The following is a 15,099-nucleotide window of genomic DNA, read 5'->3' as shown; positions in this document are numbered from 1 at the left end:
ATCTGGACCCAAGAAGAGCAGTCGCCGGGCGCCCCCTCCTTCTTAAGGAGAGAAAATTCCCGGCCCCCCAAGCTGCGGCAGATCGTCGACGCTGCACCAGCGACGGGACCCCTGCTCCAAGCCGGAATTCTGATCCGAACCTCTTGTCCTGACTGTTCTTAGGAATGTGGAAGGAACCCTTTGCGGTTCGATCTCCAGAGTCACTACGTTCATCCCGTCGGCCGCGGGGCAAAGAGGGGACGCCAGCTCTCCTCTCCAAAAGCCCCGGGAAGGAAGGTTGCGTGGGGCTCGGCGGCATCAGAAGCAGGCTCCAGGTAACAGTTTTTTGTTTTTTTTTTAAGTAACAGTTTTTTAAAAAAAAAAGAAACAACAGAAAGGGAATTGATAAAAGTGGCTTCCGATGGGGGCTCTCCACCTCCTCTGGTCACGTCCGGGCACTTCAGGCCGTTGGTCCTGTCATCACCTGGAAAACGAAAGCAAAATTACAGGGAACCTGCCGGTTGCTCTATACAGCTGCAAAAATAACGTTTCAAGTGCATCATACAAATGTGACACTAGGTGACGATGGTGAGCTAATGGCAAATTCAATATATATTTTAAAACGTTTTTCGTTTCGTTTTTTAAAGCATTTCCACAGCGTTTTTAATATATGTCTAGATTCAGCCTAGGATACAGATACAGCTAATGTCCCGGGGGCTTTCTGGCGGTTGCCTCGTTGCGAGAAGCGAAGCAACAGGGAACCAGGAAGAGGGCCTTCTCGGTGGTGGCGCCTGCACTGTGGAACACCCTCCCATCAAATAAAAAATTATTATTATTATTATTATTATTATTGAGAACTACACAACTTTTAGAAGACATCTGAAGGCAGCCCTGCTGTGCTGGAAGCCGGCCAGAGTGGCTGGGGAAACCCAGCCAGATAGGCAGGGTATAAATTATAAAATTAGTAGTAGTAATAGTACTGTATATTCTGGCATATAAGACTACTTTTTAATCCAGGAAAATCTTCTCAAAAGTCGGGGGTCGTCTTATACGCCGGGTGGAGAATATTTTAACTGGAAAAGTTGGGGGTCGTCTTATACACCCAGTCGTCTTATACGCCGGAAAATACAGTATATTATTATTATTATTATTATTATTATTATTATTATTATTATTCCATGCAAACTTCCACACAAACTGGATGGAACTCCCTCCCATTAGAAAACCCATTAGGTGCAACAGTGAAAGTTTTATATCTGCACCATAAACGCCTTTCTAAACTTTTATTCCTAAGTCTTTTAAACGGTGCATATCAGATGTTTCGTTTTGCTGTAAGCCACTTTTGAGACCCAGCTGCGGTGATGATCAGGGGATAATTTTTAAATAGAGAACAAACGTGGCATTGCTCGCATAAAGTTATCTTAGCCATTTTGTGGATGAATTACCGTATTTTTCGCTCCATAGGGCGCACAGGACTATAGGGCGCACCTCATTTACAGAGGAGGAAATAAGAAAAAAAATATTTTTCTGGTTTCCCTCCTCTAAAAGCCCTGTTTTTTTGAGGATCACCTAAAAGTTTTGCGGCTCTTTTGCAAAGGGAAAAGCCCTGTTTTTCTGATCAGCTAAAAGTTTTGCAGCTCTTTTGCAAAGGGAAAAGCCCTGGTTTTTTGAGGATCAGCTAAAAGTTTTGCAGCTTTTTTTTGCAAAGGGGAAAACCCTGTTTTTTTAAGGATCAGCTAAAAGTTTTGCAGCTTTTTTTTGCAAAGGGGGAAAAGCAAAGCTCCTTTTGCAAAGGGGGAAAAGCAAAGAGGAAAAGCCCCGTTTTTATGGGGTTCAACTCACATTTCTGCAGCTTCTAAAGGAAAGGGAGCCTTTTCTACAGTTTCCAGACAGATAATCTAATCAGCCAGTCACATGTCGCTGGGGAAACAAACAACCTCCCTCTGCAGCACATTCAACAATGGAGGGTGGGGCTGAAAGGGAGCCGGGACTCTTATCTCTCTCCCGATCTCTTGCTGATAAGCTGCTGAGCCGGGTCCTTTCAACACCCCCTTTTCTCTTTGCAAAATAAAAAAGCATGATCCTCTTTTGGCCCCTGGGCAATTCAGCTCCAGGGACCATCATTCGCTCCATAAGACGCACAGATATTTCCCCTTACTTTTTAGGAGGGAAAAGGTGCGTCTTATGGGGCGAAAAATAAGGTAATATTTTTTTAAGAGTGCCGGCTTTCAGAAAGCTTCCTTGACTGGAGGCGAGTATTCTTTGCCTGCTAGCTATCTACAAGGCAGTGCCTAGCCTTCCTATCTTCTGACCATTGAGCATAAAGGAACTGGAAAATTAGGCTAGGAGCAAGCTCGTCTCTTTTGGCACATTCACCCTCTGGGCGCTACCCCTTCTTGCAACCTCTTCTCATGACAAGAAGTTGCCCCAATCCCTTGACAAGTCTGCCAAATACATGTATATATACATACATAATTTTATTTGCAGGCCGCCATCCCACGCTCAAGGCAGCTTACTAAGGAATGAAAAAGAAACACACAATTGCAACCTACGAAATTTGGTAATAACCAATAAATAAAACATCAAAAACACGCAGCCAAATCAAACAATTTCCACATAAAACATGAGAAGATGTAGATGGAAAGTTAATATAAACAGAAACAACCCCCAATACCCCGCCCAAACAATACCCCAGCCCAAGAGCGCTGAGGACTAATATCTGTGCCTTGTGAACTTGAAGATACACTCACTAGAGGAACACGCGCTGTAAGGCTGTTCAGCGGCTGCTCATGAGTAACCAGGCTGACGCAGAAACTTCTAAACTAAGTTTCTTTTATTGTGCAGATATATACAGTGCAGCTACGGAAAAGACGTCCAGCTCATCCTTCGGCAGAGTCCGGGAATGGCCCCTTCCGGTTCTTTGCCCAGCATAAAAGGCGCGGAATGCGAAACCCCCGCCTCCCTCCCCTGCGCCTTTCCCCCCTGCGCAAGTGGGGAGACGGAAGGGGAGCCTCTTTTCCAGCCCCTGCCTGGTGCGAGGGCTCTTCTCCCCTGTCAGAGCCCGGACTCCGACTTCCTGATCCCAGCTCCCCCTCTCCACTAGAGGGACTGCTGCCTTCCTCGCTGGAAGAGGAGGAATTGCTCAGCAACGGAGGCAGGGGGCCGACGATACTGAAAACGCCCTGGCAACTCCTTGCGAGGGCAGCCCCCTGACACGCGCCTTAGAAGCAGGGGGCGTTAAACACATCCTTGACTGCTCAACCTTGATATAATCCTGCAGCAGGACTTGGGTGTCGCCAGCCTAACACCCACAACCCCAAGGGTCATTCGTACTCGGCACTCACCGTCTCAGATTCCGCGTTTCAAACAGGGTATCCTCGTCGCTCTCGAGGGAGGCCATCTCCATGGGGTCTTCCGAGTTGGAAAGGAGCCCGTACTTTTTCCGCGGCGGTTTCCTCGTCCTGCAAAAAAAATGGCCTGCGCTCAGCTACGGTTGTGCTCATTATGGGCTGCATGTGGCCGTTAAGCAAGCCCAGGGCAGACCCGCAGAATTTTGCGGAGGTGGCCGGCTTAGTGACATTTTATTTCAGCGGGTATACCCTTCAGTTAAACTTAACTGGGTTACAACCCAGTATCAATCATCTCCAAGCCAAACCTATCAGCCCAGGGGGTGGGTGGCGACGGAGTCGTTTACAAGGATAAAGTCAATATCATCCCCGCTGCATCTCTAGAAGAAAACTGCAGCGCGGCTGAGGCAGAATGTGGAAGCCTTTGCTTAAACAACCTTCAATCAATCTCCCAGTCTTCTTTTCTGCAAAACAGAGATCATGCTGAACATGTAAAACAAGGCTGGGGAACCATTTTCCCGGCTGCATTCCATTCTGGAGAAACTTCCAGTGGCGGGAGGTGCCAGACGCAAAAAGCAGGGAAAGGACACAAACTTTACCTTTTGCGCAGTAGGCTAGTTTGTGCTCTAAAAGCAGAGAATTCTGTCCCTGACTCTAACCCTGAATCTGGTGCTGGTACTCTCACCAGCTCTGTTTTAACCCCCCCCCTTCCTTCAATGGGACCCAGGTGGCGCTGTGGGTTAAGCCACAGAGCCTAGGGCTTGCCGGTCAGAAGGTCGGCGGTTCGAATCCCCGCAATGACGGGGTGAGCTCCCGTTGCTCGGTCCCTGCTCTTGCCCACCTAGCAGTTCGAAAGCACGTCAAAGTGCAAGTAGATAAATAGGTACCGCTCCGGCGGGAAGGTAAACGGCGTTTCCGTGCGCTGCCCTGGTTCGCCAGAAGCGGCTTTGTCAGGCTGGCCACATGACCCGGAAGCTGTCTGCGGACAAACGCCAGCTGCTTCAGCCTATAGAGCGAGATGAGCACCGCAACCCCAGAGTCGGACACGACTAGACCTAACGGTCAGGGTTAACTTTACCTTTACCTTCCTTCAATGCCCTCGAACTCTGAACTGTCATTTGCTCAGATTGGAAGATGGTCAGGCTATACTTTGAGTAGGTGTACAGACCGGCCTAGTGCACGGAAGGCAAGATTCACATTCGCCACTCTGCCTGGCTTATACCCACCCAGGGGTCCAGAAGAAAATGCGGCTTCAGGGCCCAAAAAGATCTACCCCCTGCACATGGGAGAACACGCTCAGTCGTTTGGAAACAAGAGCACACCACACAACCTGTTGAAGGCAGGCGGGTCAATTTTCCGACCCAAGAACCACATTCCCTGCTGGGCAACCTTCGGGGGGGGGGCACATGTGCCCCAAAAAAGTGGGCTGGGTGACCGCTACATTTAAATTTATTTTTACGCTAAGCCAGGTTCCGCAAAACCTTGGAACGTACAGCCCTTCCCTCCAGGCGAGCCAGGAATCCTGGAATCACAGAGTTGGAAGGGGACCCCTGAAGGTCATCTAGCCCAACCCCCCCCCCTCCACAAGGCAGGACTGTTTTTGCCCAAACTTGAACTCACAACCCCGAGACGTAGAATCTCGCGCTCTGCCGCCAGAGCTATCCCAGGGTTTTAAAGGGCAATAACATATTTGGTGATAATAAGCAACGCAGAAAATGAAGAAGGTGGGGGAGTGGGCGTGGCTTCGTGGGAAGGTTCTGAGGGCCGGGTGAAGAGGCTTGGGGGCCGCATCCGGGTCCCGAGACGGAAGTGCCTTCGTTTTTGGAGGGGGGGTTGCGAAAAGAGCGGGGCCCAGCCTTCCTCCTCCTCCTCTTCCTCACCGCAGCGCTCGGCCCCCGAGGTAGTAGAGGAGGCCGATGCCGGCCACACCGGCGATGACGTAGAGCGCCCGGTGAAGCGCCGGCATATGCAGGCCCAGCAGCCCAGAAGACGAAGAGGAAGAGGACCCGGATGCCGTCGTCGGCGCCGCCGCCGTAGCCGCGGTTTCCTCGGCCGGAGAGGTCTTGTTCTCCGCCGCCGTGAGAGTCAGGAGCGCCGCCGCCGCCGCCACCCAGACGAGCCTCGCCGCCGCCATCCGGGGCTCCGCGGTACGGGTAGGCCGCGACGGAAGTGGCGGCTGGGGAGCGGTGCAGCGACGGACCGGCTTCCGGTCGGCCGACGATAGAGTTTCGGGGAGCGGCTAGAGCGGCGCTCCTCAGCCCTGCGCTCTTAAGCCTCTCCTGGTTTGTCGAAATATAATTAAGGGAGCCCGGAAGAGACTGCAGAGCGTGTCGCTCTCAGCTTCACCCCCCCTTTCCTGTCTGCATGGACCAGAGATAGGAAAACGAGGCTTTTTCCCTCAGGGAAAGGCCGAGCAAAAGCTGGGATTTGCTTTAAGAGTAGAGGGGAAACCGGGAGAAGTAAAATAATAACAGTGTCTGTCAGTGGGGAAAAATGGGACTACAGTTCCCATGTGGCATAGGGCGGGCGGCGCCGCCAGCGAAGAGTTCGGCAGCCGGCGCGGTGCCTGACGGGAAATGCAGTCCTGGTGCTCGCAGTGCATTGTGGGGGGCAGCAGCTCCTGGGGAGAATGAAGGACGAGGTTTTTTTTAAAGATCCGCTTCCGGTGTGGTGCCTTTTGGGAAATGGAGTCCGGAATTGCTGGTGGCTTTTTTTAAAGCAACTTATGAGGAGCCGCGGTGCCTTCTGGGAAGCGCCGGCTCAAGCTTCCCGTCGCTCCCCGCGGGGGAGGCCCCGCTTCCGCTCCGCGCGGTGCATGCCGGGACCTGTAGTCGCAGGCTTCTCCCGGCGCCTTCCTTCCCCGCTCCTCGTCTCCGCTGTGCCCTTGGCGTCGCCATGCTCCCTCTCGGCCGCTTCCTCGCCCGCAGAGCCTGGGCCCTGGGCCCCCGGGGACACGCCAGGCACTATGCTGAGCCCGCCGCTGCCGGGCAGGCCCAGATGTCCTTCACCTTCGCCTCTCCCTCCCAGGTAGTCGCCATGGCAACCAAATTGGGGGGGTGAGGGGTGAGGATTTTGGGGGGGGTATTTCCCCCCTTCTTTAAGGACTGGCCTTTAAAGGGTTAACTTGCAGTAGTGGGGAGGAGCCTGTGGAACCCCCAGCTACGTGACAAGCTGCCAAGTTGCTAGTCCGCAAGGTCACTTCATTGGAAGGGGGAAGAGGTTTAAAGGGTTAATTTGAGGAGGGGGGGGTAGTATGTGACTCGTCAAACTGCTGCAAGTTGCTAGTCCACAAGGTCACTCATGACTTCGTTTGTTTGTTTCATAGGATTTACATAATAATAATAATAATAATAATAATAATATTCTCTCTTTGAATAATTACATCCGCTTCTTTGGAAAAGATAAAAAGGAGGGAGATTTAAAAGGGTTACTTTGAGGAGGAGTTGTTGGCCTGCAGAACCACCAGGTAAATGTGGTTTAGCCTGGGCAAGGCACTAGTCCACAAGGTCGCCGGGTTGAAAGGGGAGGGGGGGCGAGAGAGATTTGAAGGGTTAACTTGCAGGACCAGGGGAACCTCTGGGTACACAGCCTTGTCGCTAGTCAGCAAGGTTGCGTTGCTGAAAAAAAAAGTCTGTGTGTGCATGTGTAGTTTAGAGATATAAAAAAGCGTGAAAGAGAAGTTTGCGCAAGCTTGCTCTGGTTCCCGTTTAGAATTCAGTTCATCACTAAAATACGTTGCTTTCAATGCTTTGAAACTGGAACCTTGGAAACGGAGCTTATCTAGTGGTTCTGTACTTCTAGATTGTTTCAGTTGACGTCCTGTATTTATTTATTTATTTGCCCTTTTATCACATCTTCTGTGTTAATTGTGCACTTAAAAGAACATAACAAACATATATGCGTCTTTGAAATAAATCGGCAAAATTAACTTGCCGGAAGCTACCAGAAAGGTAACCCATATAAAGTGTGTGTTTTGCAGCCAAAGCGTCTTTGCGGGGGCTTTTAAAAATAGGGAGTGGGGGCTAAATGTTGGGGAAGGTGTTGAGAAAGGGCAAGCTGAGGGGTGGGGGGAGGCTGTGGAACCTCCAGCAACATGATCCGGTACAGACCTGCCCAAGCTGACTGACCGGCAGAGCCGTATGAATACGCTGGAACGCTGAATGCAGAAAAGTAGCTCAAATGAGTCTGAAAAGGACTTCGCTGCTTCTTCTCACACGCTCCCCGCCCCCCTTTTTCAGGTTTTCTACAATGGGGCCAACGTGAAGCAAGTCGACGTCCCCACAATGAGCGGGTCCTTCGGCATCTTGGCCTCCCACGTCCCCACCTTGCAAGTCCTGAGGCCCGGAGTTGTGACGGTCTTTGCCGAGGACGGCTCTTCAACGAAATACTTCAGTGAGTTTGGAATCTGGGGCAGGGTTGTGGGAGGCGGTTTCGGGTGACGTGGACACCCTTTGCTGCAGCGAGACCCCCAGTGAACCTTTGTGGCCACAAACCGTGTTAGAAACTCAGATATATAAGCCAATATAAACCTGGGTCGCCACAACGGAATGTCTAGGCGCCATATTTTTTAAAGATGAAATTTATTATTATTATTATTATTCATTTCATTTCTATACCACCTTGTATTTTAAAGGGGAAAAAATTTCAGAGAAGTTGTTGTTGTTCAGTCGTTCAGTCGTGTCCGACTCTTTGTGACCCCATGGACCAGAGCACGCCAGGCACCCCTATCCTCCACTGCCTCCCGCAGTTTGGCCAAACTCATACCAGTCGCTTCGAGAACACTGTCCAACCATCTTATCCTCTGTCGTCCCCTTCTCCTTCTCCTTCAGAGAAGTTGACAACACCTTAAACCATCAAATAAAACCATCCAGAATAAAACAAATTACAGATTCAATGAAAATATTTCAGGTCCTTCTCTATGGGACATTTTGCTTTTCCCCTGTTTATTTACTTACTTACTTAATTTATAGAGCTTGCCCCATCACATAAGGACTCTAGGAAGCCAGGGTGGTGTAGTGCTTAGAGTGTTGGACTGGGACCTGGGAGATGAGGGTTCGAATCCCTACTCCGTCATGAAGCTCACGGGGTGACCTTGGAGTCAGCCTCCTATCCTACCTTGCAGGGTCGTTGTATTAAGTTGAGGAGGGGGTTGAACCATGCTCTCCTTGGAGAAAAAGGTGGGCGATAAAGGCAACAAATAAGCTCTTTGGCTGAGCTGCTTAAGAAAGCTGGAGGGGCCAGGAAGATGGAGATGTCAGCTGCCAATTTGGCACCCAGAAATATCCACATGGTTGCAATTGTACCCGCTCCAGTGCCTGGCAAATGGCTAATTTCTAACACCAGCCCATGAAGTTGAAACCCTATATTGTGGGGTGCAGGGGTGGGGAGTAGGCTGTGAAGTTAAAGTGTGTGACTAGTACCCAGGAGACAAGGCTTAAACCCCCCCACTTGACTCTGAAACTCACTGGATGCCGTAACTTGGGTCAGCCACCAACCTACCTTGCAGGGTTGTTGTGAGGAGGGAATGGGAAGGGGGAGAACCATGTGCTCCATCTTTCGAGTTCCTTGGAGGAAAGTGGGGTGGAAATGGAAGGAATAACGAATGGTTCATGGCCCTGTTCTCAGCTGATTCCTTTTGTGTGTGTGTGTGTCCCCCACCTGCTTTTCGACTTCCTTGAAATTTTGCAGTTAGTAGCGGCTCCGTCACAGTGAACGCGGACTCTTCGGTCCAGCTGCTTGCTGAGGAAGTGGCAACGCTGGATCAACTAGATGCTGCGGTAAGTGGCGTGCCTGCCGGAGCCCGTCCTTGAAATCCCTAAAAAATATCAGAAGTCTGCTCCACGGTCATGCAGAGATTGTGCTAATTTGAAAACACTTCGCATTTTCCTGCCCGTTGTGTGGCATCGGCGACGTCACAGACGGGAGCATGACTTGCTCCCCTTATCAAAACAAAACGAAATAAAAAATTCCTTCCAGTAGCACCTTAGAGACCAACTTAAGTTTGTTCTTGGTATGAGCTTTCGTGTGCATGCACACTTCTTCAGATACACTGAAACAGATACACTGCTCCCCTTATGTAGCCCAATTTGCTGCTGGCCCAGGGTGTCTGCCATTTTTAGAAGAGATTTTAAAGATTTCATCACTTTGACCCCTTAGTTCGAAGTATACCCTGCGGATGTGAGCTTAATCAGTAACGGAAACGGCTTTTCCATGCGCTCTGGCACTCGTCACGGTTTCCCGTTGCGCCAGAAGCAGTTTAGCCCTGCTGGCCACACGACCCGGAAAGCTGTCTGCTGACAAACACCGGCTCCCTCGGCCCGAAAGCGAGATGAGCGCCGCAACCCCAGAGTCGCCTTTGACTGGACTTAACCATCCAGGGGTCTTTTACCTTTTTCAATCTGTAACGTGAAATATTTTCCAAGTCTGTTTCGGCGCCGCGGGGATGACTGCGTAGATGTTGCCACAGAAAGAGACCCGGTGTAGAGAGAACACAAAAACAAACATTATGAATGCAGGATGAATATGTGCTTCCCTCTCGAATTGCCATCCATGTGATTGGCCTGTCATATGCCTGCCAAACAGAGGCAAAGTCTATAGATGCCCTTTATTGAAAAGCTACCGTACTTTTCCGTCTATAAGACGCCCCCATGTATATATAAGGGTATCTATAGACTTTGCCTCTGTTTGGCAGGCATTGTTGTTGTTGTTGTTGCTCAGTTGTTCAGTCGTGTCCGACTCTTCGTGACCCCATGGACCAGAGCACGCCAGGCATGCCTATCCTTCACTGCCTCCCGCAGTTTGGCCAAACTCATGCCAGTCGCTTCGAGAACGCTGTCCAACCATCTCGTCCTCTGCCGCCCCCTTCTCCTTGTGCCCTCCATCTTTCCCAACATCAGGGTCTTTTCCAGGGAGTCTTCTCTTCTCATGAGGTGGCCAAAGTACTGGAGCCTCAACTTCAGGATCTGTCCTTCTAGTGAGCACTCAGGGCTGATTTCTTTAAGAATGGATAGGTTTGATCTTCTTGCAGTCCATGGGACTCTCAAGAGTCTCCTCCAGCACCAGAATTCAAAAGCATCCATTCTTCGGCGATCAGCCTTCTTTATGGCATATGACAGGCCAATTACATGGATATCATTTTGGGGGACTCAGATTTAAGAAAATGCGGGGAGATGGCACAGAGTTGTTGAGCAGGATTACCCAGGGTCGTTCAGCAAGCCCTACTTTTTAGCATGATTTTAAAAGAAAAATACATAGCCTCATACACGGAGAAGTACGGTAGTTTCTCTGAAATGAGAACAAGCATTCCCACATGGAACCGAATCGTTTAAAGAAAAACTCTTTCCAGCCCTGTGACATGTTCAGACGATAGCGTTTTGTCCCCCCGCCTGCCCCCGAAATGCCCTCCCCGGCAACTGTCACGTTGCACCTTTTTTCCTCTTCCGGGTCTGATCCCGATAACTTTTCATTCCCCCCCCCCTGCCATTCGCAGACAGCCAAATCGAACCTGGAGAAGGCCCTGTCAGCAGTGGCGTCTGCCTCCGACGAAGCGGCAAAGGCAGAAGCACAGATCAACGTGGAAGCCAACGAGGCGATCGTGAAAGCTTTGGAGTGAGAAAGGTAAGCCGCCTCTCCGCCGGGAATCTCTCTGGGTTCTCCGCGCCGCGGAGCGCTGCATCGGAACTTGCATTATCTACCGAACCAGAGTCTAGTAATAATAATAATAATAATATTTCTTATTTGTACCCCGCCCATCTGGCTGGATTTCCCCAGCCACTCTGGGCAGCTTCCAACAAAAATCAGATACAAAAATACCACACGTTAAAAACTTCCCTGGAAAAGGGCTGCCTTCAGGTATTTTCTGAATGTCAGGTAGTTGTTTATCTCCTTGACCTGTGATGGGAGGGCGTTCCACAGGGCGGGCGCCACCACCGAGAAGGCCCTCTGCCTGGTTCCCTGTAGCTTTGCTTCTCGCAGGGAGGGAACCGCCAGCTTAGCTGAGCGGCGGCAATCGGCCCGAGGCCGTCCAGCGAGCTTCGTGGCCGAGTAGGGATCCGAACCCCGGTCTCCTTAGTCCCACGCTCTAATCCCAGGACCCCAGTTCCTGGCACTGAGGGTGGTTCAAAGCTGTGTGTGTGTGAGAGAGAGAGAGTTGTCGCTTCAGACAGATTCCTGCCGCTAGGTGGCACAGCAGGGCTGGCGGACAAAATATATCTGGTGAGCATTTGAGCTCCCCTTCCTAAACCAGGGTGCATTAGTTGCAACTCTGGCTATACTGTGACTTTGCTTCCATGCCGCTCAGCTGACACCTTCCTTTTTTGCCTTCCATCCTGAAAAGGGAAATAATTGCTGCCTTCTCTCTTTTTTTTTGCATCGGGCGAGGCCCCCTGTGGGAGAAAGGCCACTCTTTCCCCAACTCTTTGTGTCAAGGAGGACCAACAGAGTTCCACTCTAGCCCCTGCCCGCTGAGCTGCCTGCTTGCTTGCTCTCGCTTTCTCCCACGCCCACCCACCGTACCCCAGGGGATCTCCCATCAGCGAGCGCCCCTACTCGTTTGTGAGCCTCACAGCAGCAGCCGTGCGTGGCCCAAACTGGAAAGCCCTGCGGTTGTCGTTTGGCTCTGCAGCTCCTGCTGAAACCAGAGCTGGTGTCTTTTTGCACGCAGAGAAGGCTCTGCAGCTCTCAGCCGTCGCTCCACCCACCATGCGGACTGGGTCACCATAGCTGTCAAGTTTCGGATTTGAAAATAAGGGATCAGCAGTCTCCCCTATCCCGGGGACAGTCACATGTCAGTGGTGGGCGGAGTCAGAAGCAAAAGTGGGCGGAGCAGCAATGTAAACTCCAAGCAGGCTTGGGCTTGGAGCGGAGCAAAGAGGAAGGCAGCCAGCAAAGAGGAGGGCAGCCATGTGCTCCGCGCGATGGAGCCCCATCGTCTGATCCCATCCAAACAGGACAGGAAGCAGCAGCTGCTCAAAGGCAGCCAGGCTCTGCCCGCCAGATAACCCTATTGGCCGGCTGAGGGGCTCGGGGGCAACGGACAGGGGCTGATGCAGGGGGAGGAATACACCCCCCTGTAAGCACGGGAAACGGCTCCCACTTGCTTTGAGGGCTGAGGCTTTTCTCTCCAAGTAGGCGAGGTCTTCCCACCCAGTCCCTGGCCAGCAGGGGAGGAGCTGCTTCCATTAAAAATGGGAAATTTAAGGGAAATAAAAAAATAAGGGAGAGCAGCAGGAAACTGCTTGAAATAAGGGAGAATCCCGGGGAAAACGGGATACTTGACAGCACTGTGGGTCACAGAGGCTAGGAAGCGACTTCCAAAGTGGCTTTTGCTGCCCCCGTCAGCCGAACCGTGCGGTTCTCGGGTCCTCCTCTTCCAGCCGCCATGCGCCACGTGCTGTTCATCCCGAACCAGCGGCAACTCGCAGCGAATGGTCCTTAAAGGGCAGGTGGAGCTCAGCAAGGCAGCCCGTCTAGGAGAAGGAGGACTCCGATCCCGAGATTCCTCTGCCTTTGCAGAGAGAGGCTTTCGGGGGTAAACCCTGAGGAACAATCTGTACCCGCCACCGTGGCTTCTAAAGTGGTATGGCAGTGCTTTAGATGTGTCATGCAGATGCAGCCTCGGCCCCTATTGATACCTTTGGTCTTAATAGTAATAATAATAATTAATAATAATTTATTATTTACACCCCTCCCATCTGGCCGGTCCCCCCCAGCCACTCTGGGCGGCTTCCAATAGGATATTAAAAACACAATAAAACATCAAACATTAAAAAAAATCCCTAAACAGGGCTGCCTTCAGATGTCTTCTAAAAGTCAGATAGTTGTTTATTTCCTTGACATCTGACGGGAGGGCGTTCCACAGGGCGGGTGCCACTACCGAGAGGGCCCTCTGCCTGGTTCCCTGTAACCTCGCTTCTCGCAGGGAGGGAACCGCCAGAAGGCCCTCGGAGCTGGACCTCAGTGTCCGGGCAGGACGATGGGGGTGGAGACGCTCCTTCAGGTATACTGGGCCATTTAGGGCTTTAAAAGTCAGCACCAACACTTTGAATTGTGCTCGGAAACGTACTGGGAGCCAATGTAGGTCTTTCAGGACCCGTGTTATATGCAAGGAAGTCCAACTCCCAAGAGACAGCAATCTACTCCCCGGAAAAAAACTAGCAGTGATCTACCCATTGTGGGGGGGGGGGGGGGCAAGCCAGAGTTGTTGAGCTTTTTTTAAGCGCGCAAATAAATGACAACAGGGGGAGTGGGGGCTGGATGCTCCTTTTCGCCCATGGAGCTGCCTTGTACGCCTCCTTCTGGCAAGTCCTGCAGCCCAGCTGGTGCCAAGTACCTCGCTCTGCTTTCCTTTGGACCATATCAATGATGCTGAGATGGGGGTCTTGTCGTCTGGGCAGCCCATGATCTCCAGACTCACGGCCCAGGCTTGCGCAAATTCAGCATCCACCTTGGCTTCCCATTCTCCTTGTCTGCCTGCCAGGGATTCGTTAGCTGTGATTCCTGCGTTGCAGGGGGTTGGACTGGATGACCCCTGGGGTTCCCCTCCAACTCTTTGATTCTATCGTTTTTCTCTGTTGCAGGAATATCCCGCTGCTTTCTGGAAATGGCCCCGCCTCTCTTTTCCTCTGGACCTTCTTCTCTTGTCTGTGCAGATGTTCTGGGTAAACCCCATCATCAATTTAGCTTTTGACCAATTAAAAAAACGGGTGGAAAATATTTGAAACGCCCCTCCGCACCTTCGTCCTTTACTTGTTTACATTCTTGCCAAATGACTTGCGCCATTTGTAAAACCGTGCTCCTGCTTCAGTTTAAAGCCCTTGATAGCTCAGTCGGTAGAGCACGAGACTCTTAATCTCAGGGTCGCGGGTTCGAGTCCCACATTCCTGCGTTGCCGAGGGATGGGCCAGATGACCCGCACGGTCCCTTCCATCTCTACAGTTCTACGATTCCATAAACCAGGAAGGAGAGGAGGTTCCCCCTTGGAGCCGCCCCCTCTAGTCACCCCACAAAATCCTCTGGAAATGCCAGCAAGCCTAATCCTCCCAGGTACTTAATTCCCAGGAGAGCCCAAAAGGCCAGCTAAGCTGCTCATCCTTGGCAGGCGGGGAGGCTGTGGGGCGAGCGGTTGTTGGGGTCCAGGGAAGCGGCTTAGTCATGCTGGCCACGTGACCCGGAAGCTGTACGCCGGCTCCCTCGGCCAGTAAAGCGAGATGAGCGCCGCAACCCCAGGGTCGTCCGCGACTGGACCTAACAATCAGGGGTCTCTTTACCTTTTATAAGGAGAGTCTGTTGCATCATAGAATAGAATCATAGATTTGGAAGAGACCACAAGGGCCATCCAGTCCAACTCCCTGCCAAGCAGGCCAGTGGTTCATCTGTTCCAGCCTCCTGTTCTCACAGGAAATAACCCAACCCAATGCCCCGATGGGAAGCCTGCAGGCAGGGTTCCCCTTCTGCGGTTTCCAGGAACCGGGAGATGAGTAGAGCGAGATGAGTGCCACAACCTCAGAGTTGTCCGCGACTGGACCCAATGGTCAGGGGTCCCTTTACCTTTACCTATGGTAATCAGAGGGCCCATCCAGGAACCAAGAGAAGGCTCTGCTGCCAGGTGGCAGCCAGGGCAGGTGACTGAGGGGGGGGGAGAGCTGTGTTGATTTCCCTGCCCCCTCCAGCAGCCCCGTCTGTTTCTCTCTCGCTTGCTCACCCAGGTGTGTTATTTGGCCGGCAAATGACCCAGCTCCCCTGCTTTGGCATCGAGCCTGGCAACTTCCACGTC

At 51.7% G+C, this 15,099-nt stretch overlaps 2 protein-coding genes across 3 annotated transcripts; one reads left to right on the top strand and one right to left on the bottom strand.

Moving 5' to 3' along the window:
* Positions 1-356: 356 nt before the first annotated feature.
* FAM174C (family with sequence similarity 174 member C) lies at positions 357-5,475 on the bottom strand. 2 transcript variants are annotated; one of them, XM_033136828.1, is made up of 4 exons: positions 5,207-5,475; positions 3,324-3,440; positions 2,451-2,494; positions 359-463 (listed from the first exon to the last, which is right to left on the bottom strand). In XM_033136828.1, the coding sequence occupies exons 1-3, from the start codon at positions 5,458-5,460 to the stop codon at positions 2,482-2,484; spliced, it is 384 nt and encodes a 127-aa protein (XP_032992719.1). In that variant the 5' UTR covers positions 5,461-5,475; the 3' UTR covers positions 359-463; positions 2,451-2,481. The 2 variants fall into 2 exon arrangements, with proteins under 2 accessions (XP_032992720.1, XP_032992719.1); XM_033136829.1 differs by lacking the exon at positions 2,451-2,494 and having other exon boundaries at positions 357-463.
* A 641-nt stretch (positions 5,476-6,116) lies between these two features.
* Positions 6,117-14,050, top strand: ATP5F1D (ATP synthase F1 subunit delta). Its single transcript, XM_033136575.1, has 5 exons — positions 6,117-6,353; positions 7,565-7,718; positions 9,015-9,103; positions 10,816-10,943; positions 13,904-14,050. Exons 1-4 carry the CDS (start codon positions 6,222-6,224, stop codon positions 10,936-10,938), a joined length of 498 nt encoding a protein of 165 aa, XP_032992466.1. The 5' UTR covers positions 6,117-6,221; the 3' UTR covers positions 10,939-10,943; positions 13,904-14,050.
* The last annotated feature ends 1,049 nt before the right edge of the window (positions 14,051-15,099 follow it).

This window comes from Lacerta agilis, chromosome 18 (assembly GCF_009819535.1).
Source record: "Lacerta agilis isolate rLacAgi1 chromosome 18, rLacAgi1.pri, whole genome shotgun sequence".
Taxonomy (NCBI): Eukaryota; Metazoa; Chordata; class Lepidosauria; order Squamata; family Lacertidae; genus Lacerta; species Lacerta agilis.
Note: the sequence above shows the minus strand (reverse complement) of the source record. Positions and strands in the feature narration are given on the sequence as shown.

Excerpts from the sequence above, each read along its gene's own strand:
- FAM174C (XM_033136828.1), bottom strand. The coding sequence starts at position 5,460 with ATGGCGGCGGCGAGGCTCGTCTGGGTGGCGGCGGCGGCGGCGCTCCTG. Across the intron at positions 3,441-5,206 it reads CTCGGGGGCCGAGCGCTGCG|GACGAGGAAACCGCCGCGGA; the intron begins GTGAGGAAGAGG and ends TTTTTTTTGCAG.
- ATP5F1D (XM_033136575.1), top strand. The coding sequence starts at position 6,222 with ATGCTCCCTCTCGGCCGCTTCCTCGCCCGCAGAGCCTGGGCCCTGGGC. Across the intron at positions 6,354-7,564 it reads CCTTCGCCTCTCCCTCCCAG|GTTTTCTACAATGGGGCCAA; the intron begins GTAGTCGCCATG and ends CCCCTTTTTCAG. Across the intron at positions 7,719-9,014 it reads CTCTTCAACGAAATACTTCA|TTAGTAGCGGCTCCGTCACA; the intron begins GTGAGTTTGGAA and ends GAAATTTTGCAG.